Consider the following 22,767-nt stretch of genomic DNA (forward strand, 5'->3'; position numbering starts at 1 on the left):
GGTTTTGGGGGAAAACTATACACAAACCGTAACAACTAAATTAACATGGATTAAAGCACTGTTTTGGTACATTTGGCCCTTGGCAACCTGAGATTTACCAGAATGGGCAGCAAGAACATCTTGGGATGTGTGAGGCCGTTATTAACGTTCCCTATCCTTGGCCTACGCGCTTGCTGAGCTGAAAGCAAGTGGACCCTGTTTACTGAGAAGACGCTCCGTTGGAGAGCAGCATGTGTCCCACTCAAGGAAGGGCACCAAGCAAGAAACCACATGGCAGGACCCTCCATCCTTCCACTGACTTCACAGGGAAAAACTTGCCTCTACAGATGCGCTGGGGTGTCAGCCATGTCGGGCATACCGACTTGGGCTCCAGGCAGTCTTTTCATCCTGAGACTGGATCCCACAGTACTCCTTGGGAGGGCTTCCAGGGAAGGCCAGGATGGAAGAGGCCCACCAGATGCCACCCTAGCTATGGGAAGAGGGTAGGTGCACCCCTAAGAGGATAGGTACACCCAGGGCCGCTGGGTATAATAGGTGTTATTTGGAAGTCAGTCTGGGCTCCAGATGTAGAGCAATACTCCTAATGCAGGAAGACCCAGATCAGACATATCCAGGTCAAAGGAAAGTCAGCCAAAAGCTTCCCATGTCCAGCCCAGCTCCAGCCCCTGCTGGGCTCTGTAGTCCCCCTTGCCCCATCTAGTTTTGGAGAAGGCCAAGTGGCACTTCTGGGCTGATCAGAGCCTCGCTCCCTCCCCTCTTGTGAGCAGTTCTTGCCATCTTCTGTGGCCTGCTGAGACTTGCTATGAACCTCTCAAGGGAGTGTGCTGGGTGACACTGCCCGATGACCAGGGTAGCAGCAGCAGCAGCAGCTCTTTATTAAAGACATCAAGTCACCTCCAATCTCAGGCACCCCTTCTGAGGGCCCAGCCTTCCTGGGCATGAACACGATGGCCGCACAAGGGTGGCACTGGGCTGGAGCATGAGCTGTTGGCTGCAGAACACTGCACGAACCTGAAGGGCAGACACTGAGGCCCTCAGCCCCTGTGCCTCATCGTCCTTTTCTATAGGCCTCCGGGCATAGTTTTGACTCCACAAAGCTGCCTAAGAGTCCATTATGAGCAATTCACTTCTTTCCGTCTCCCCAACTGGTGGTGGCATCTGCCCCTTCTCTTCAGAGAAAAGGGCTCCCCACCCCTTGGCTCTCCCCTGACATAGGAGCAAACCGCTGCTTCCTAAGCAGTCAAGGGATAGTCATGGTCAAGGGCACAGGAAAGCAATGCCCACCTACCAACAGGCACAGAAGGTTCCAGAGGACAAGGGCCCAGGGAGACCGCTTCCAGGCTGTGAGGGCCAGGGACAGTGTAGGCTGGACTGGCTGTCAGAGCCCAGACCCCAGGCCCTCATGGCAGAGTCCCCTCCAGACCCATGAGCTCTTAGGAAACAACGCAAGCCCTGCTCCTGAACTGCTGAGCCTACCAGCGCCTCCACTTCCCGAGCCTCGGACAGAGGACACCCCACAGATGGGCAGCAGATGGAAGGTGATAGTGCTTCTCCTGCAGGAACCCTGCTCCACACCTGGCCTTCGGGTTGCACCTGGAGTGAAGCAGCTGGTCATAACCCAGCACCAAGCGTGGCCAACCCTAGCAATGTGGTGGATGTGCAGTTGGAGGCTCTCTTCTACCAGCTAATTTGCCAGGGCTCTTCTCAAAGGCCTTGGATACTGGCCTGTGGCTCCTGAGCCCAGGCAAGTACTCCCTCACTCCTAGGTGCCTCCCACACTTACAGCGGTGCCTGACTCACAGAGGCCCAAGTCAGAGATGAGGGTAGGCTTGGGCTGCATTCCTTAGATCCAGAGGAGGCCATGCATGATTCCTATACCTCCTCTCCTTGGTGCGCTTCATACCCTCCCCAGTCTCCTCTGCACCACTGTCCCTAGCATGGGCACCCTCCCCAGCCCTAGCAGCTGCCCTTTCTACTTCTACACCAGAAGCAGTGTGATCCGTGGTCCAAAAACATGAATCACATCCTGCCACTCTCTGGCCCCAACCTAACTCACCAACCTGATATTCAAGCCACTGGAATCCCACTACTGTCTCTGCCGCCCTTCCCGTGCTGGCTCTGCTCCAGCCACCAGGTCATCCTGCTGTTCCACAGATGTCTCCAGCTCCTCCTCAAGGGATGTGACAGAAGGTACCTCCCACTATGCCTCGTGCAGCCCTGCCTGCCCTTTGCGTGATACCCAGCCACTCTCCTGCGGCCTCTGTGTTCTCGGGTGGTGCTTAGCACACCTGATATTAAAATTTGTTCATTTACTTGGAGTCAGGTGTCTTCCCCATGAGAACACAAGCTCTGGATGGCAGGGACAGAGTTCATGTCAAAATCACATCTGCACCTCCCAGCTTTCAGTAAGCGCTCACAGCAAAAACCCTGGGAGGGCACAAACAAGACAGTGAGTTTCTGAGTGTTGGTCACTATGTGGCATGAAGACAAGGGAAGAGAGAGGACTGACACCAGCCACCACCTGTAGCCTGTCCTCCCTCTGTCTCGGAGCCAGCATAGCCTGAACATCGAGTGTGGCCAAGCTGGGCTGGCTGCCCACCCCCTCATGTGCTCCCCACTGCTCTCCTCCCCCAGGCCCTTTTCACTTCCTAGGTTAACCTGATTTGCCAGCTATGCACCAAGCAAGTTGAGAAGAGAGAGCATCCAGAGATCTACAATCACTATGCTGTCCTCACCTAGACGGTTCCTCTCGAAGGCTAAGGGTGCTCCTAGGACAGGACACTCTGGCTTGGGCAACCAGAGGAGCCGGTCCTCCAAGTGGGGAGACCACAAAGCAGTAGCCGTGGCCACTAAGTCCCCACAGCGGGGAGCCAGCTGCCTCATCCCTCTCATCCACATCGAGTACTCAGGATGTGAGATTTGTAACAGTTCGCCAAGTAGTGCATTGCACTGTATCAATGCTCCTGACTGAGGTACACGTCGTTTAAAATCTTAAAGAACCCCATGGCAGAAGACAGAGGTACAGCAACATGGCTGGCAGCTGCCACGAAACGGGCTACAGGATGAGTGCAGGAACTGGTCTCGAACTTCGCTGTGCAGTGGGCTCACTGTCTATACCTCCAGCTACAGGCAGTGAGTGGCGGGCCAGGCAGCAGCACTACAGGGCAGGCCCCAGGCTCACCATCCAGGTGCAGCAAGCTGGGCATTTCCATGGCAATGTTTGAAAACTGCAGCTGGGTCACGGACGTGGTAGGCAAGGCAGGGGTGTCATTCCCAGTGGCCGCAAGTTTCTTTGGTTAGTGGCCACAGAAGGGAGGCTCTGCACTGTGGTCAATGAGAAGGATTGAGGCCTGGGGGCTTGAGCCCAGTGTCCTGTGCTGTGGGTAGCCCCAAGTCTTGGCTTCCACACTCCAGGGGATGGAAGGGGAAGGCACAAGTAGGGTGAGGGGAGAACAGCCAGAAAAGGCCCAGAGCTCCTCCCACGCGGAGGCAGTAGCACCACCGTCCAAGCATGGGACCCACTATCCTGGGGGCTCTAGGAAATTCTCCCTCGTCCCCCTGGGACAAGGCTGGGTCCCTGCCTCTTAGCATCTCATTGAGCCAAGCTTTTACACCAGTGATGTTGAACCGCTTAGAGCGTTCGATGACAGCAAAGAGCCCGCTGCAGCATGCGAGCCACCCCTCACACAATCTCATCACAGGCCTACAGAGAGGAAAAATAGAACTTCTGGAGGAAACCAGCCATGTCCATATGACATGTGGCCCCAAAATGCTTGAGAGGCAATTAAGTGCCGGGTTTTCTCTTCACTGTGAAAACGGGATGATGTCACTCAGCCCCGATCCTGAAAACCACTTGGGTTTCTCCACAGAGCCACAGGCTGTGAGAACTGTTCCAGGCCCACAGCTCTGAACCCTGAGAGCTCTCAGGTTGGGTTCTGCCCAGCTGCAGAAGTGGGCTGGATGAACAAGGGCCGTGGGCAGATGGAGGTGCCAGCCTCCCTGGGCACAGCTAAGGAGCCCCTGCACAGCGTTCATCCTGGTTTTCTCAGAAGTGCCTTTGTTTCCTTTGTCTCCTGAGGTCTTCTTCTCCCTCCCCAGGCTGGCCCCTGGCTTCAGAAGACCACATGTCCCCTCAGGCTGCCTGCTGCCCTGCCTGCGCTCCTTCCTGCTAACCCGGCCACTGATCTGTCTTCCCACAGGTTAACAACGAGAATGTTGTCAAAGTGGGTCACAGGCAGGTGGTGAACATGATCCGCCAGGGAGGGAATCACCTCGTCCTTAAGGTCGTCACGGTGACCAGGAATTTGGACCCTGATGACACTGCGAGGAAGAAAGGTGGGTGCCCTCAAGACTCCCTGCAAGGGGCACGGGCAGGGCCCTCTGTTGGGTGGACGGCACCTTCTCTTTAGTTGAAACCCAGACATGGCTCGGGGCTAGAATTGGCCACCACAAACATGACAATGACCCAGAGCCATGCCACCCCCCCAAGCACAGGCCCTATTGGTAAGAAGTAGGGAAGGGTCGCAGCTGTCTCTTTAGCCACAGAAAGCAGCTCTGTAGTGGCACCAAGGACACCAAATCCTGTGGCCGCAGGCCAGCCTGGGCTTGGAAGACGATGCGGAGTGATGCAGTCAGGGCATGGCATAGGAATGGTTCATGGAGGAGGGAGTTGGAGACAGGCAGGCAGGAGGGCAGTCCCCAGCCTCCCCTGAAACTCAGCATCAGCTGAGCAAAAAGCCTTTGTACATGTGATGGGGGGCAGGGCCTTTGCCCAGCCTGGCAGTGGTAGCTGAGAGCTGAGGGCCTGCAGAGTGCCAAAGCTATCTGTAGTCCATCAGCCATGCCCCATTAGTCAGCATCACAGTCCATGCAGACACGCTGGACAGGCCTCCCTCCCTCCCTTCCTCAGCCGAGTGCTCACCTTACTCTACCTTAAGCAAACCCACATGGCCAAAAGATCCAGCCCACAGGACCTCCCTGCCACATGACTCACCCACAGGCCATGGACCTAGGCCTGCCTTCCCACTGCCAGACTTCCCCACAAAACTGTAGGCAAGAGAGCCACTGCCCCGCCCCCCACCCGTTATTGTCATGTCTGGAAATGTGGGAAGGGGGGCTGGAGAGATGGCTCAGTGGAATAAGTGCTTCCCTGGCAAACGCAAGGGCCTGAGTTCAATCCCCGGTTCTGCCTAAAAAGAAAAAGAAAAACTAGAAATGTGGGAAGGATGGGTACGGAGCAGGGCCTCGCCCCAGTTCTCACTCCTGTTTCTGTTTGTCTGTCAAGCTCCCCCACCTCCGAAGCGGGCGCCAACCACGGCCCTCACCCTGCGCTCCAAGTCCATGACCGCAGAGCTGGAGGAGCTTGGTAAGAAGCACCATCCAACCTACCCAGCTCGTGCTGCCCTGTGAGGCCCCAGCCCTGCATGGCCCCCTGCTGGCTTGCTTGTCTCCTTCAGTGACACTGCGCACTCTCCCTGCCCCGCATGGCTGGGCAGTTCCACATTTAGCATCACCCTCGGGAGCCTGTGGGTGTCTTTACTCTTTCCTGTTTGTCTAACATTGTTTTGTTTTGAATTTTTGGGCCTCTCACTAGTGGACAAAGGTAAGCAGATCCCAGGATCCTGGCAGTGGCTACCCTGCTGTCAAGGGCACTTCTGCCGCCCACTGCCTTGGAGGCCTGTGCCAGAGGCCCCCTGATGTAGCCAGGCATGGCTCAGACCTTACAGCTCCAGGGCTTGGAGCCTGGGCATAGATAGCGCTGGCACCAGCACACCAGGTTTAGGGAGCACCCAGCACCTTATGAGGTCTGCAAGAAAGAGAGGCTCCCAACCATTTGTCCCTGTCCTGTAGATGGGTAAGGGTGACTATTTAGCCATGTGTACCACGGTGACCACTGAAAAGGGAACTTTGTAAACTGTCTTTTTTTTTTTTTTTTTTGGTGGAATTGGGGATTGAACTCAGGCTCTGGTGCTTGCCAGGGAAGTGTTTATTCCACTGAGCCATCTCCCCAGCACGAAAAGGGAACTTTGGTGCTGACCTCCCAGAGGCTGCTAAATGTCACATGGAGAGTCTCCAGAGAATTCAGACACTTCTGGAAAGAGTAGCTTTGAACCTCAGGATGGGAAGGGAGTGGAAGTGTTTCCTCCCTGACATCAGGAACAGGGTTGGTGAGGGCAAGTCTCGTGGGCACAGAAGCAAACCTGAGCTCCTGGACAGGCAGGCTGAAGATCAAGTGTCTCTCACTGGCATTTGGCCTGGACATACCTCTCAGCTGATGCTAGCCTCCCACAGGAGAGCTCTGGGTCCTGCCCACAGAAGAAACCTCAAACACAGAGGGAGCCTGCCTCTCTGCTGTCCCATGGGAGGGGCCTTGCGAAGCCCAACCCTCCTTCTGGACCCAGGAGACCAAGAGTGGCCAAGCCATCCCTCACTGCACTCTGGGGCTCAGAACACAGCTTTGGTCCTTTAGAAAAGGGCAGCCCTGCCCAGCTTTCTTCTTTTGTCCCCTACGTCACCATCTGCTCCTTATTAACCTCTGAAACACAATCTACTGGGGACACTCCACCGGCTTCCTCATGGGCCACAACTTGTGGGCAAGGAAAGCAGGAATGCTAACAGCGGGTACAGGGCTGGTTTCCCAGGGGTCACCATGGGACCTTGTTCCCCACCCCAGAAGGACAGCAGGCAGTTCCCCTTGAAGGGGCACCACTGCAAGGTGTCCGTGACCTCCGGGCTGTGCAGGGGCTCAGGCATCCTGAAAGCTGACCCACTATGGGCTGCCTCTGTTCCCATCTTCCTGAAGTTCACATCCTACACTGCAGGGCTGGTGGGGACAAGGGGTGACTTAAGGAAAGTGCCTTTCCGCCACTAGGAAGGGGGTTCACAAGCAGGCCAAGCAGCAAAGACACAACCCAGACCCTGTTCTAGGGAAGCTGCAGGGGCAGCTCTTCAGGGCCCCCTGACCCCCAGTGCTGGGTCCCACCTATTTCCCATGGCCACCCTGAGCTGGGCAAGTGTAGGCTGCAGGCTGCTGTCCAGTGGCTCACAGCACTTCCCTTTCTGTTTACAAGCTGCAGTCCGGAAGAAGAAGGGTAAGGGAAGCCCAAGTGTCTGTCTCCAGTCCTCCTGCACATCACTCCCCAGTAGAAGAGAGATCCCTCTTGTGACCGTCAAGTGAAGTCTAGAATGTACCATGAACCTTGTGTCTTCTCCCTGTTTGGGGGTCTTGCCTAAGAGCCCCAGCCCTGGAACATGTCCCATTTTGGTCTGTTGGTCTGCTTGACTTCTGTCTGTGACTCCCCTGGCGTGTTCCATATTTCCCCTTGAGCCGTGTCCATGTCACCATGACCGTGAAGCCCTTGTAAGCCCTTTGTGGTCTCAGCTGGACCTGCCATGTCTAGGAAGAGGCCTTGGCACTCCCAGGAGGCCGCAAGGGCTTCCAGACAGGGGTACAGGCACAGGCGCCCCCGGCTGCTCTTGACCCAACATTCCCTTTGCAGTGACCAAACACTGCCCCTTTTTCACACTTTCAGTTTCCCTTGTGCTGGTGGCAGAGGGAGCTAGGGCCTTCAGACCCACCGAGTTGTGAGGCGGGCAGGCACAATGGTGTGACCCTGAGCAGCCACGACACAAGGCCCACTGAGAACACAGCCCTTTCCCTCTGTGTCCCCTGAGAACACAGCCCTTTCCCTCTGCAGCTGTAGCCACATCTTAGATGTTTCTCACCTGACTGCTGGAGATAGTTAAGAAAGCCCTTTCCAGTACACTGAGACTTTCCTCAGCACAATTGTAAGAAGCGTTGTCAACAAAACCACCTTTTCCTTGGGCTGAAGGCACCATGGCCAAGGCAAGCCACAGATGTAGCGGTGATTGGAAGGTCCCTGAAATTAGGGGCTTGTGGGTACTGGAGACCAAGAGGCCAACATCAGGGAAGGACAGGGCTTCCTAAAGCAGGAGGCAGAGCCTCGATGGCCCTCCTCTCCTCTTTGACCCCTCAATGCTAGCAGTCTTCCTGCAGCAACCTGGGCCTTCATACCATACCACGCTGTCCAAGATGGTCTAAGCACACTTTCTAGGGTCTTCTCTGTGTTGAGGTCAAGGTGGATTCTTGAGGGTCCTGGGGTTACTCGTCTATAGCAACCCCTTGCCCTGCTGAAGATGGAACAGCGCTGTGGGTTCCCAGGGACCCAGGCATCACATAGTTGGCCAAGAACAAACCACTGTCAAGAAGGGTTTAAGATCCAGGGCAGCAAAGCCTCAGTCAGTGACTCCTGTGGACTATGCTGGCTGATCCACACACAGGACAGCAGTCATGGCCCGCACAACCATCCGCACTGAGGACAGGCAGGAGCCCTGGACAGTGGAAAGCCTCCGTCTGTTTGAACATCAAAGAAAACCATCTGCAGATAAAACTCCCCCTCACCCCACCACTAGGGTAGAACAGGAAATAAGAGTGTGGGCAAGAAGAGCCCAAAGGGCCCAGCCACTATGGTCCAGCCCAGCTCCGTGGGGAACCCAGCTAGAGTCAAGCAAACTAAGGAACACCCACAGCCTTCCTTGGGGCATTGTGTGGGCCCCTGTGCCATGGCCCCTGCCAGCTTGAAGCCTTGGCTCCCACCTGTGTGCCCGGGACCATGCCTCACAGCAGGTGCATATGGAAGGCTCCACCTCCTCGGGAGGACCAGGCTAACCTGTATGTCCTGTCACCTCATGTCCTACCTCACGCCTTGACCACAGACTTTCAGCCTCCAAACCCAAAAAGATAATGTATGTCCTCTGGGGCCTCCTTGATTGTAGCTTGTTTCTGCAGTGTTAAGAGCCCCCACAAAAGTGGAGTAGCCTCAAATCCCAGCTCTCCCCAGCAAGGCATGCGCCGTGCTTGCTCATTCCAACTTTTCACAGAGGACCTTCCCTACTCCCCAGATGTCATGCTGCACACAGGCAAATATGGCTGCCACCTGAGCCCTGGACACAGAGTCACTGAGGGTGACTCTGGTGGAAGCAGAGTAGAGCTGACAGGAGGAGGGGACACAGCTGGAAAGGGAACCCTGGCTTCCAAGGCTAATGAGCACCTCTGCCTGCACCCACAGACCCTACTCCTGGGAAGATGGGTGGCTTTTTGGATCCCACAGGCCCTCCGGGGCCCAGAGCACCTCTCCAGCTCTTCACTGCCTCTGAGAGCAGTCCAGGGGCATCTTGTGTGGCACTATGGTGTTTGTCTACATCCTAGAAGCAGTGCCACCAAGGAAGCCTGCACTGCGCCCTCACCCTGAGCTGGGTGTGGCCTTCTGCCCTGCACAGGGGGTGGCACCAGTGACTCAGGTGCACGCGAGGTGAAAGCAGTGACCGCTGTACACACCGCTGTGGGACACAAGCTGGAGTCACTTTTGTGAGGCTCTCCTTAGCCACCTGGGAAATCAGAAGGCCTGGCCAGCAGGTTCCCCCTCAGGCCACAGGAGCCTGTGGTTTCCTGCCTCTCTCCTTGCTGTGGTGGTCACTGCTACTTCTCCCCAGAATTTGTGGATTCTGTCCCACAGAGCCTACAACATCTAGCTCAGTGAACCCAAAACAGCGGCAGATTGCCTCCACCGTAAGGGGGTTATGCTCCCTCTGACGACTCATGAAGTTCACTTGGCCTGGCTGGGAAACTTGGTTGACAGGCAGGACAGGGGATGCTTCCTCCCTGAGAAATGTGGCCAGCCACGACACCTCAATCAGCCTGACAAATGCCATCCCCCTCCCAAGCTGCTCATTCTTGCACCCAGAAGTTTACAGTTCATGGCCCGTCAGCAACACATCTGTCTTCTAAGGAGATCCTAAGTTTGCTTAGAGAATTAAAGCACAGGTCACTGCTGGAGCGTTCATTACCTCATTAGCCAGTTGTTTTTCTTAAGATTTGACAGTTTTCAAATCTGTCTGCAGGATTGTTTTCATTCACCAACTACTTCATTTTTCCACTGCTGGGGGCTGGACTCAATAATCCTCTTCATCCAGTCCTGAATAGATAGCCAGTTCCAAGCTTTTGTAAATCAAGCCTAATCCTCACGAGCCAGCTAGCGCAAAAAGTGAAACAGGAATTTGCAGTCTCATGCTTTTCTTAAAGGTCTTCATGTTCCAGGAAACAAGATTTCACAGATGGGGGGCTGAATGGTCAGGCCACCAGCTCCCATTGGTCGGCGAATCAGGGGATGGGGTGTCCCTGTGGTCATTTAAATCACACTACCAATACAAACTCTGTCAAAGGAACAATAACCCCGGCCTTACCTCCTCCATGCACCAGGTTGCTCTCTGGCTCTATGGGTTGGGGGTACAGCGTTTAAACAAGGTACAGCGTTTAAACAAGGACCAGGATGGTCCGCAATCAAGGCGGCCCTGGTTCCAAACGATGTGCCTCTCGTGCCATCATGACATGGTCATGCCAGCCATCCTGCCCTAGGGGGAGGATGATGCCCTGATGTCGTCAGCCCTTCCAGTGTTTTCCAAGCAACACCCATCATTCTGATGGTAACCCTAGAGACTCTCAGTTAAGTGTTCTGCTGTCATGGCCCAACAGAGTTAGGCCCCCATCTGGACAGCAGGCTGGGCCAGGTGAACTTCACTTGAGCTCAAGCTACTGCCTGGTCCCAGGGTCCTCATCCGCATGGCCTGAAGCAGCTCTGGCTCTCCGTTTTCCCTAAGAAGTGGAACCCCCTCCTTCTGCCCTCCCTTTATACCCAGGATCTATGAAGAGAAATGGGATGAAAAGCAGGGTGCCTACAAGATTCAAGGACTGCTGCTACCAACTGTGGCATTTTGGACTCACCCTAGGCACGCCCATTCTTTGGGCATGTTTTAGGGGTGCCTGCCACAGGCCTTATGACCCTCAGATCAGATCCTGCTCCTTTAGGGCACGTGGAGAGTCCAGATGGTGCCCCAGGATTCTAGGCCATATGCCTCCAGAGCTGTATGTGAGTGGGCAGGGGCCCATCCTATCAGCTTCCGAGCTTAATCCCGAGCTCTTGGAAGGCCTCAGTGCAGACTTAGAACTTCTCCAAGACTGAGCACCTCAACTCAGCCATACAAGAGTTGCTCCTGTCGTGCCCCTCACCCACAGTGTGCTAGACACATCCCCCATACAGAAAGCCCTGGCCAGCAGGCTCCACACCCAGGGCCTTCCCAATATAGCCTTCCCAATAGGGCTATCGCCCTCTGCAGCTTTCATCTGTCACCTCCACTGGTGCTTGAGGCTTAAAACCTGCCCTTGCCTGAGCATCCAGCTCCCCCTGCCTCCTTCAGCCACTGAACTCAACCAGCCCAGAGGCCGGGCGCTACCTGGACCTCTCCCAGGTCTCAAATCAACAGGTCCCAGCCAAGCCACATCCAGCACATGCAGACCTGGGCCCTGGGCTCTGCACCAAGTATGCAGACAGAGGCGGCTAGGTTCTTCAGCTGCCCCAGAGCCCTCCACCCAGAAGGCCCCACAGTGTCTTGTGGGGATCGAGCTCCTCCTCCCCTATCTTGGCACATGCCATCTGGGTTCATGTTAGGGGCTTAGTTTTCTGGCTTCCCCCAGCCTTGCCCTCACAGGAGGCAGAAGAAGGGTCAGGGCCAATACAATAAGAAAAAGCTAGGGGCGCTCAGCACTGGATGAGGTTCTGTCCTGGGTCTCATTGCAGTGGTGGGATACACATCCTAATCCTAGAATGACCTTGGCCCCTGTCAAATAGCCATATCATCGCTGAGCCAAAAAGCTAGTGCCAAGGAGCCTATATTCTAGGACCAGACCGAGTAGGACCTATGTGCCCAGGCCTGGCTCATCAGAGCTGGATCCATACAGCACCAGAACCTAAATCAAAAGGGAGTGAGATCCAGCAAACAGGCATCGTGGTGGCAGAAGAAACCTATGTCATCAGAGGATATATGTCTAAATCCCAGCGCAGACTTGCAAAGGAAAGGGTTTCTCAGAGGAAGCAGATGGCTGAGATGGCAGTATGTGGGCACAGGTGACATGGCACAGGGAGGAAGAAAAGTCAGGCAGTAGATGCTCTGGCAAGGAGAGATGGAGCCTGGAGGATGAGGATAAGGGCCATGGGCACTGGTGTAGGCTTCCCATTGCCAACAGCAACAGGTTGTCTTACTATACCTGGGCAGTCCCAGAGGGGCAAGTGTTCACCATAAATAAGGGGAAATCTATGTTTCCCAAAGAACCAGAGAGGATGCTGTGGGAGGCAGGCGCAGAGAGGCTGGGGGAGCCTGCACAAACCGTGAGCTGGACGAGAGTGAAGGCAGCAGGACCGGAGAGCACCTGCCGGTCTCACTGGGGCGGGGCTAGTAGAGAAAGAGTTAAAGTTCTCGCCCTGCATGATTTATATAGCATCCTACTAGCTAGTAAACTGGGACCATGGCGCATGCAGACCAGGGTAGCAAGACTTCCCCTACTGGGTCAGTGACCACGCGGGCTCTGCAGGCCACATGGTCGCTCGCACATCCTTCTTCTTTTCACATCATTACACATCTGAAACCTGCTCTGAGGCTAAGGACCCATGAGAGCCGGTGAGGTCGGGATTGGGCTTGCAGCGTTGCTCACGGACCCGTGGGTTCTGGCACCGTGTCTGGAATTAGCCGTCTTCTACCAGGTCAGGAGGGCATCAGCTGCTGTGGAGGTCAAGAGATCATGACATGTGCCAGCCAGTCCCCACCCTGAAACGCTCCCTTCCCTTCCCTTTTGAGCAAGTGCGTGCGTGCGTGCGTGCTTGCGTGCATACGTGCGTGCGTGTGTAGTTGTTGGGTCTGGCCTGTCTTCTCAAACGCTGGCCCTTTCTTTCCACCTGGGCTTCTTTGACCAGTGCTGCAGCTCCAGGGAGTTCTGCCAGTGCATCAGCCCGTCCTCAGAAACCGCCTTTGCAGCACAGCAGTCATAGTATTCTCTGGAGAAACAACTTGGAGGCGTGGCCTTCTCACCTGACACTCACTCCACAGCGAGCCACCAGACCTCAGCAACAACCTGGAGGTGCTGAGAGGTCTCAGGCTCATAGTCAGAACGTTCCCAATGGCCCGCTGCTCCTGCCTCTGCCCCTGCCCCTGCCCCAGCCTAGCCAGAGTGCTCATGAGGAGCACAGGTAGGCTCAGCTAGGGCTCTTCCCAAGTGCGAGGGCAGGGCCAGGGCACTCTGTATAGCTCCATGAACAGGGTCCCTGTGCTCCGATAGCCTGAGAAGGGCCCTTTTATCTGACCTCAGATCTCCCAGAAACAGGGCCAGGCATCAGGCCAGTTCCAGGATGCATTTCCATTTTCAAACTAAAACAAGTTCTGTTTTAAATGTTCTCTTTAACACATTTCTAATTTCTAAGGGTTCCTTAAACCTTTGGCTTTCTTTTTCAAAACAAGCAAACAAAAAATGTGCCATTCCACCGTGGGGGGAATAAACAGGAACTTCCTTAGCAACCTGCGCTAACACATCCGGGGCCTCTGCACCAGCCCTTTGTTCTTCAGTACACACTATCAAAGCCCCAGCTTCGGGCACAGTCTCTGTCTTGGAAACTTCATTCAGTTACAAAAGGTAACCATGATTCGAAGTCACTTTCAAAAGTTCCAAAAGTTAATGCTGAAAAGGATCAATTCCACTAGAGAGAATAAAGTTAGTCTCTGAAGAAAGATGACACAGAGCTCCAGGGTCCTGGGGACACAGTGCTGCCCATGGAGGAGGCCAAGTTTTGGAGTCTTCTAGGCCATCGACGTCCAGGTCACCCTGGGGCTAGCGGTCTGGGAGAGTAAAGGTGCTCTGGCAGGAATGCATGTGACAGGGAGATGCGTGCATGCCTCTCTCGTGACGGGCCTACCTGCAATTTGAGGCATGGGAGCAGTCGCCATACATCCGCACTCTGCCAACTACACTCACCCTCCTGATTGTGCTACGGCCATTCTAATCCCCCACGGTTATGTTGCAGATAAACCAGAAGAAATAGTTCCGGCCCCAAAACCTTCCCGGACTGCTGAGAATGTGGCTGTGGAGTCAAGGGTGGCAACCATCAAGCAGCGGCCTACCAGCCGGTGTTTTCCAGCGGTCTCAGATATGAATGTGAGTAGCTGTGTCCCTGGTCTGTGGGCTCAGGGTCTGGGATAGACTGGGAAGCAGTCAAATAGGGCTCAGCATGGGTACAGAGGGCTAGCTCAGAATGGAGGCACACGCCCCCTCGGTATGCATGCTCAGAGCCAGATGCAAGGGCTCAAGGATGAATACCCTACCTAGTCCAATGCAGACCTGCAGCGTGGGCACAGGCAGGCTGGAGCCCACTCTCAGCTTCACTACTCAGCACCCGGAGCCTTGAGGGTGTCCCTCCACATGCTCAGCTGAGGTTCTGTGAGCCGTGAACATAGAGGACCTTGGGAGGAGATCTCAGACAGGGATCTGGGCTCATCATTACTCAGAGATAAAAGAGGCCATCTGGCCAGCAGGGCAGGCAGGCAGTGGTCCTCTGCAAGCAGAGCCCCCATGGAAACACTGAAGCCAAACTTCTAACCAAGACTGAGGGCCAGCAGGATAGCTCGGCGGACTAAGCACCTGCTTAGGCAAGCGCAGAGACCAAGGTTTGCTCCTCAGCACCACGTGCTATGCCAGCCCCACCCCCAGCTGTGCTGAACCAGCCACCGAGACCCAGTGTGGTGGCACATGCCTATAATCCCAGCACTGGGGAGGCTGAAAATAGGAGGATCACTATGAGTCCAAGCTGTGTAGTGAGACCCTGTACCAAATACTTAAAAAAAAAAAAAAAAAAAAAACACTGAGACTGGGCTCAGGTCAGGGACCTGTACAGCGCTCCCAATCTAAATCCAAGTGTTCAGTCTTCACCCCCTCACCTCCAGAACTTCAGAGGTTGCACCTCTATTCCTTGACATACCCACACATGCCCCACTGAGTCCTACATAGTCTCCAACCCCTGATTGGCCCTGTGAGACAGGTATCCATAACCTCCCAAGGATGGAGTTCTGGCTTCCTGTCTCCGACTCAGGGGTACGGGGTGAGATGACAGACACTACGGTGGCCGGGCAGGACTACCTCCATACCAGGCTCATAAAACTGTCAACACAAATATGTTTCCAGTGAGGGTCTGGCTCTCGATTTTCCTGAGGTACCCTGCAGGTGGCAGAGCAATGGTTGTCCAGAAGTTTTAGTTGTGCAGACAGAGCAGCACCTACGGAAGGGCTGAGGGGACAGGCTGAGGTATGCAGGGAGTCTACCTTCAAGATGGACTGCAAAACTCTCCGCCCTTCCTAGAGCAGACACAAGGAAGGAGATAGGATCAGGAGCAGCTTCCTCCCATGGAATCAGTGCTGCAGTCCAGAAAAATCCCACAGCTCACTCAAGCTGGCCAGCACAACTCACAAGCCACACAGCATGGGGGACCTGGTCACCTTCGCACATACTATGGGACATACTGGTCTTTTTTACAGAGGAGAAAAACAAGGGCTCTGGCTGGAGGACTCAGCCAAGATCAGAGGGCATTTGGAAAGCCAGGCTATGGGCTCCAGGCTGTATCCCACAGGACATCCATCCCAGCTCTGTTCTCTCAGATATGGCCGTGTGGTTAGTCTGATGACTGAGGTCACAGTGACCACAGCTCCTCTCTGAGCAAGGCCTGTTGGCACCGCACCCTATCCATGCTAAGGGGAGAGGCTCAGGAAGGGCTCTTTGTGGGCTCACAGTGCTGGCTGTGAGGAGCCGCCACACACTTTGCATTGTTCCTGGGGAAGCCAGGGACCAGCACCTGCGGTGTCCAGAGCTCCCTTGCTGCCCTCTAGCCATGACCATGGGAGTGGGCTGGCCAGGGCCATGTCTCACCCCGGCTTTTGGGTTTGCAGTCCGTGTATGAACGCCAAGGGATCGCTGTGATGACACCCACTGTTCCTGGGAGCCCAAAAGGCCCATTTCTGGGCCTCCCTCGAGGTACGATGCGAAGGCAGAAATCGATAGGTAAGAAGCGTGACTTTCACCCAAAGAAGCTGCCCCTTGGCTTTCACATGCAGCCCTCAGAGCCCCTAGGGAGTTCCGGCCTCTGGTTCCCCCAGGTTGCCCTGGCATCCCTGCCCTAACAATCTCTAGGAGGCCTATCCACCCAAAAGCAGCTGGGCCTGCCTGCTGGGTAGCCATTTGAACACAGGAGGGAATGAACCTTTCCACGCCAATGGACACCAAAGCCAGTGTGGGTTCTCTAATTCTGAAGCCAGTTTATTTGGGACAATGCCAGTGTGGTGAAGGGGGCCGTATGCCAAGAAGGACAGTGAGGGGAAGATGGGGTGGACAGGGTGAGTGGACTCCCTATGGTCCTAAAATCGTAGGCTGAGCTCAACGGACATACTGCTCCGGGTGGCTAGGTCAGGTTCTTGAACTCTAATGAAACAGCATATTCTGTGTTGTAGAAAGTGGTTTTCCTTCCTTGTAACATGCCAGTCATTCCCACAGACTCTGTGACAGGCCTAAGTAAAGTGGACCCCTTCAGACAGTTCCTTTGGGAGTGAAGCCAGCATTGCCCTTCTCATGTAAAGTCTAGAAGCCAAGGCCCTTGACAGACATGGTGAACCCTTGCTATATAAATTGAACCGTGTGCAGCTGCTGCCCCGCCCTCCAGCCTCGCCCAGCCTGCCCAGGGTCAGGGTTCTGTGTGTCTGGAGCCAACTCCTGGCGATGCTGCTAGAGTCAGGACTCGTTTGTTCTGGTTTGAGGAGGAGGACAGTAAGCAGCAATTGAGCATTAGGTGACCGTGGTGCTGTCTGCTGCTCGTCACGCTTACCCACTCCCCGCGTGCTACGGGCCTCTGGCGAAGCTGCATGCACACCATGTTGTATGACTACATCCTTACTGGTTAATAACAATTGATTTCCTCCTGTCAGACAGCAGAATCTTTCTATCAGGTTAGTGAACACCTCCAGTTTGGAATCTGTACCTTGAATGTGCCCCAGTTTACTGTATAAGGTGTATTCTTAAATTATTACTCCTTGGGAACTTAAATGTCAGGCAACCAACACATAGCAAATGGTCAATGCAGCTGCCTTTAGCAACCCGATTGTGGCAAGACCAAATTATCCTCCCACAAGGAGTATGTTAAATTTGGAATACCCTTATCAAATGGAAGTTTTCATTGGAATAAATGATGATTGTAGTGTGTCTTAGGAAATATTTTTAATTTCAATAATTCGTTTTGTTGCCTCTAAACTCCTGCATGCCTCCTACCAAACCCTGGTCCGTGGTGTCACTGTGTGTTGCTTCTGTCCGTGTGTTCACGTCTTAGAGTGCTGCGCAGTCTGTAGTCACACCAGTCAGCACACTCAGAGAACGTCCAGGGTGCACTACAGCCTCAGCCACCTTCAGTACCCATGTACTCCCCTGAGTCACGTCTCAGAACGTGGCTGTGATCTGTGCCAGGTCAGCTGGACTTGGGTCCCGGCTGACCACAGTGGTCTGCCATCCCCCTCCGCCCAGCTCTGGAGGGTCCAGTCTGGACTAGCATGGAGCTCCCCAGGTGCTCTGGGAAGCGTTGCTTAGCGTCCCGCTCCCGTGTGGGCTGAATGAAGTCATTAGTTAGAGGGATCAAGGCTCATTCCCCTCATGAACGCAGCATGTCCCAGAAGCAAAATGGCCCTTTCCCCCAAGCCGGCCACCTCACAGCCGTCCTGGTGAGGGCCCAGAGACTCCATTGTACACGAAGCCCTCCATGAGGCCCAGATGAGCCAGGTGACAGTGGCTCTTCTCAGCACACACAGGACGCCAACAGGCAGACACGCTGCTGAGGGGTGGCATGTCTGCCTGCACACGTGGGCGGGGACATCACTACTCAGAAGCTACCTGACAACAACACCGTTCTGGCTCGGTGTATCATGTGAGCAAGCACCTTGTGCCCTCCAGAGAGCAAGCGATTACCTCAGGCCTCCAGGAACACTCGTCAAGCCTGAAAGGGGCAAGGAAGAAAGGCTCTGGGGCTAGCTAGCTCATCCCGCATGAGGCAGCACCCATGCCAACATACACATACACATGTGCCCATTTGGCCACGAGGAACCTTGGCAGCTGGGGTTCTGCCTAAAGAGTGGCACACAGCCTGGCCTCAGACCTTCACTGCCCTGACCTTGTGGCACCACATGTGGGCACCACATGTCCTAGAGAACGGCTCACTGCACCCCCTGTATGTACCTGTTTTCTTTCTTCTTGTTCGTGGGCTTGAAGTGGGCCATAGAACTAACCTCTCAGCATCGTGGCTTGTGCTGTGTGTCATAACAAGTGTCTAAGTTTGTAGCGATGTAACCGATTGCATAATCCTAAGAACTTTAGTAGGATTTTTGCTTATTGTTGTGATTTAAAACTAAACCTGTTTTTTACTTGTAGGAATAACAGAAGAAGAACGACAATTTCTGGCTCCTCCGATGCTAAAATTCACCAGAAGCCTGTCCATGCCAGACACCTCTGAGGATATCCCCCCTCCACCACAGTCCGTGCCCCCATCTCCACCACCACCTTCCCCCACCACCTACAACTGCCCCAAGTCCCCGACTCCAAGAGTCTATGGGACGATTAAGCCCGCGTTCAATCCGAATTCCGCTGCCAAGGTGTCTCCTGCCACTAGGTCCGACACAGTGGCCACCATGATGAGGGAAAAGGGGATGTTCTACAGGAGAGAGCTGGACCGCTACTCCCTGGACTCTGAAGACCTCTACAGTCGGAATGCCGCTCCCCAGGCCACCTTCCGCACCAAGCGGGGCCAGATGCCTGAGAACCCATACTCAGAGGTAGGGAAGATCGCAAGCAAGGCAGTCTACGTGCCCGCCAAGCCTGCCAGGCGGAAGGGCATGCTGGTGAAGCAGTCCAACGTGGAGGACAGCCCCGAGAAGACGTGCTCCATCCCCATCCCTACCATCATCGTCAAGGAGCCCTCTACCAGCAGCAGCGGCAAGAGCAGCCAAGGCAGCAGCATGGAAATTGACCCCCAGGCCACAGAGCCACCGGGCCAGCTGCGGCCTGATGACAGCTTGACCGTCAGCAGCCCCTTTGCCGCTGCCATTGCCGGGGCTGTCCGTGACCGGGAGAAGCGGCTAGAAGCCAGGAGGAACTCCCCAGCCTTCCTCTCCACCGACCTAGGGGATGAGGATGTGGGTCTGGGCCCGCCCGTGCCCCGGGTACGGCCCTCCAAGTTCCCTGAGGAGGGTGGGTTTGGCGATGAGGATGACTCGGAGCAGCTGGCGTCACCCACACCAGGAGCAGCGTCAAGGGAGCCAGAAAACCACTTCATGGGCGGTGGTGAGGCTACTGCTCAGGGAGAGGCTGGGAGGCCCCTGAATTCTGCATCCAAAGCCAAGGGGCCTGAGGGCAGCCCAGCAGCACCCCCCAAGAGCAGCAGCACAGCCAGCCCTGAGAATTATGTCCATCCGCTCACTGGACGGCTGCTTGATCCCAGCTCCCCGCTGGCGCTGGCGCTGTCTGCAAGGGACCGAGCCATGAAGGAGTCCCAGCAAGGGCCCAAGGGGGAAGCCCCCAAGGCTGACCTCAACAAACCTCTCTACATCGATACCAAAATGCGGCCCAGCGTGGAAGCTGGCTTCCCTCCAGTCACCAGGCAGAATACCCGCGGGCCCTTGCGGCGGCAGGAGACAGAAAACAAGTACGAGCTGGACCTAAGCAAGGACCGGAGAGGTGAGGACAAGAAGAACATGCTGATCAACATCATGGACACGGCGCAGCAAAAGTCAGCCGGCCTGCTGATGGTGCATACCGTGGACGCCACCAAGACAGGCGGGCCCCTGGAAGAGGAAGAGGAAAGAGAGGACGTGGACATGAAGCCAGACCACTTGCCCTCCACAGTGCCAGAAGGCGTTTCCGAAACCGAAGGTGCTTTACAGATCTCCGCTGCCCCCGAGCCCACCGCCACTCCTGGCAGGACCATTGTGGCGGCAGGCTCCATGGAAGAGGCGGTGGCTCTGCCATTCCGCATCCCTCCTCCCCCTCTGGCATCCGTGGACTTGGATGAGGATTTTATTTTTACAGAGCCGTTGCCTCCTCCCCTGGAATTTGCAAATAGTTTTGATATCCCCGATGACCGCGCTGCTTCTGTTCCCACTCTCACTGACTTGGCAAAGCAGAAGAAAAGTGACACACCCCCCTCCCCTTCGTGGAACTCTGGCCAGCCAGCCAGCTCCACAGATAGCAAGAAGCCAGCCAGCCTCTCAAACTGTCTGCCCACCTCGTTCCTGCCACCCCCCGAGAGCTTTGACACAGTCACTGACTCCGGGATCGAGGAGGTGGACAGCCGGAGCAGCAGTGACCACCATCTCGAGACCACCAGCACCATCTCCACCGTGTCCAGCATCTCTACCCTGTCCTCTGAAGGCGGGGAGAGCGTGGACACCTGCACGGTCTATGCAGACGGGCAGGCGTTTGTGGTCGACAAGCCCCCCGTACCTCCGAAGCCAAAAATGAAGCCCATAATTCATAAAAGCAACGCACTTTATCAAGATGCACTCCTAGAAGAGGATGTGGTAGACAGCTTTGTCATTCCCCCACCTGCGCCCCCACCCCCACCAGGCGGTACCCAGCCCGGGATGGCCAAGGGCATCCAGCCAAGGACTTCCAAGTTGTGGGGTGATATCACGGAGGTCAAAAGCCCGATTCTCTCCGGCCCAAAAGCAAATGTCATTAGTGAATTGAACTCAATCCTACAACAAATGAACCGAGAGAAATCAGCAAAGCCAGGGGAAGGACTGGATTCACCGGCGGGAGCCAAGTCTACCAGCCTCCCTCCCAGGTAAGTCTGCAGTTGGCTTGGCCATGCTGACCAAAGGAAAGGCCACTGGGGAATAATCAAGCAGCTGTCTCTGGGGGTCCGTAACACCAGTCAGGTATGACCCTGCTTCCTGTGTCATCCCGAACAGCAGGACATCAGAGTCAAGGCAGTCCTGGCAAGACGTGTTGCTCCCTCCCTAAGATGCGCAGTAAAAGGTCACACACCGCCATCCCCACAACTGTCAGGGAGGCTCGGCTCTCGGCACTCTCAGACCTTTGCCACGACCACATGGAGGCTGGGTTGAACCTCACCAAAGCCCAAACCACACTCTGAGGAGATCAGCCATGCTGTGGGGGTGGGGGTGTATGATAGGGTGAGGGGTGTGGCTGGGTTCCCCCGACGCCATTAGCCTGGGTAGGGCCTGAGCGCTGGGGATACCCTGAGCCCCAGCTTTCTTGGTCAATTTGGAGGGAAGCACATGCCTTTCTCCCAGCCCATCCTACCCTAAAGTAGACATCACGGAGGAAAAACCCCTGGTTGTCAAAGCCAACCTTATTCACAGCACCCCGGGGGTTTAAGTTATTCCCACTGGGACTGAAGGAGGGTGGATAAGGCATCATTTCTAGCCCCCCAAAAGCCACCTCTGTATACACGTGCCAGACTCTAGAATGGCCCTCGCCCCTGGATGATGCCCAGCACAGCCCCAGGCCCCCCTCCCCCACGCACGCTGGCTCTCCCTTCTCTCTCTTCCACATCACGTGCTATCACGCACTTCCCGGGCAGGATGCGCCTCAGGTTTTCCCGCTGCTGTTTGGTCTCAGGTTTCATCGTTCTGACTAATGAAGTCTTTCCTCGTGCTCCCGCTGGGCAGACATCTGATTCCAACAACAAAGTCCATTAATCAATGATATCGCACTGCAGTTGGGTCTTGAGGTGTGGGCTGAGAGCCACAATTTTCCCAGTTACCTTTCAGGGAGGATGTAAATAAATCACTTGAATGGCGCCCATTACTCTTTGGAGGAATTACCAACTGGCTGTGTGGTAGAGATGCACGTTGATACCACGTCTATTAACAGGGCTCCCCAACTACCAATGATCCAATAAGACCTCTGAGTGGAGAGAAATTCCTTGCGTGCCCAGCATGTTCCTCTACTGGCTGAGAGAAATGCTTTAGAAACTCCGTGTTTCTGGTGGGTGCATCTATACATACACATTGGCATTTATTATATACTTAAAAGTCTCAGGGAAAGCTAAAAACAAGTCATTCTGCCTCTCTCCATTAGGTAATGATATAGTTCTTTACACCGTCCCTGCATATGTGGAAATCATAGGTAAAGCCTCCTCTGAGGGTTTCACACTTTCCCCTGGGGTTGGAGTTTATGGGCTGAGTTCAGGAGCCTGAACGTTCTAGAGTGACTTGGTGGCTCTCCCATGAGCTAGCCCAGCAGCCACCAGAGACAGGACTCAGGCCTATGCTTCCACATCCTTGCCTCCCTTTATTAGTGTCATCTGTGGGGCAGAAGGAGCTGAGAGAGAACAACTCCAGTCCTAAAGAAAAGAATTTATAAGGGCTGGGGAGGATACAGCCCAGCGGCCTAAGTATCTCCCTGGCAAGTGCAAGGTCCCAAGTTTAATCCCCGGTACCAAACAAAAGAAAAAGAACTCACTGGGGACATCTACTCAGCAAGCCCAGGTGCCTCCTCCCCCAGGGCCAACCTGAGGAGCAGCCCAATAGCCTGCTATCAGTCACTTTTGGGCTGCTCAGAGCAGAATGACAGCCCACCTTGCACGTGTCTCTGGGGCCGCCCGGCCCTGGCATTTCTCTAGGTAGACACAGGCAGGGAGGAGCCTCCAACAGCCATTAGCTGGCAGGATTCTGGGGGACTTCCCTGAGACAGCCGCGATGTGGTCAGCCTCACCCCATGCTCCGTGGCCAAGAATGGCCATCTCCCAGTGTAGTCACAAGAAGAACGATCGCAGCACCTACCGAACACATGCCACTTGGGCATCAGTTCCCACCTGTGCC

At 55.1% G+C, this 22,767-nt stretch overlaps 1 protein-coding gene across 3 annotated transcripts in view; it reads left to right on the forward strand.

The window, feature by feature from the left end:
• Shank2 (SH3 and multiple ankyrin repeat domains 2) overlaps nt 1–22,767 on the forward strand; it is a 537,673-nt gene that overhangs the window by 503,305 nt on the left and 11,601 nt on the right. The window contains exons 17-23 of one of the 3 annotated variants that reach the window (XM_023710613.1): nt 4,200–4,335; nt 5,285–5,365; nt 5,594–5,602; nt 7,071–7,091; nt 13,926–14,056; nt 15,838–15,949; nt 18,353–20,762. In XM_023710613.1, the coding sequence (XP_023566381.1) occupies nt 4,200–4,335; nt 5,285–5,365; nt 5,594–5,602; nt 7,071–7,091; nt 13,926–14,056; nt 15,838–15,949; nt 18,353–20,762 (2,900 nt within the window). The remainder of the gene's footprint in view (nt 1–4,199; nt 4,336–5,284; nt 5,366–5,593; nt 5,603–7,070; nt 7,092–13,925; nt 14,057–15,837; nt 15,950–18,352; nt 20,763–22,767) is intronic. The other 2 variants (XM_023710614.1, XM_023710615.1) reach the window with 2 other exon arrangements.

The sequence above is a fragment of the Octodon degus genome, unplaced genomic scaffold (assembly GCF_000260255.1).
Source record: "Octodon degus isolate 3935 unplaced genomic scaffold, OctDeg1.0 scaffold00018, whole genome shotgun sequence".
Classification (NCBI taxonomy): Eukaryota; Metazoa; Chordata; class Mammalia; order Rodentia; family Octodontidae; genus Octodon; species Octodon degus.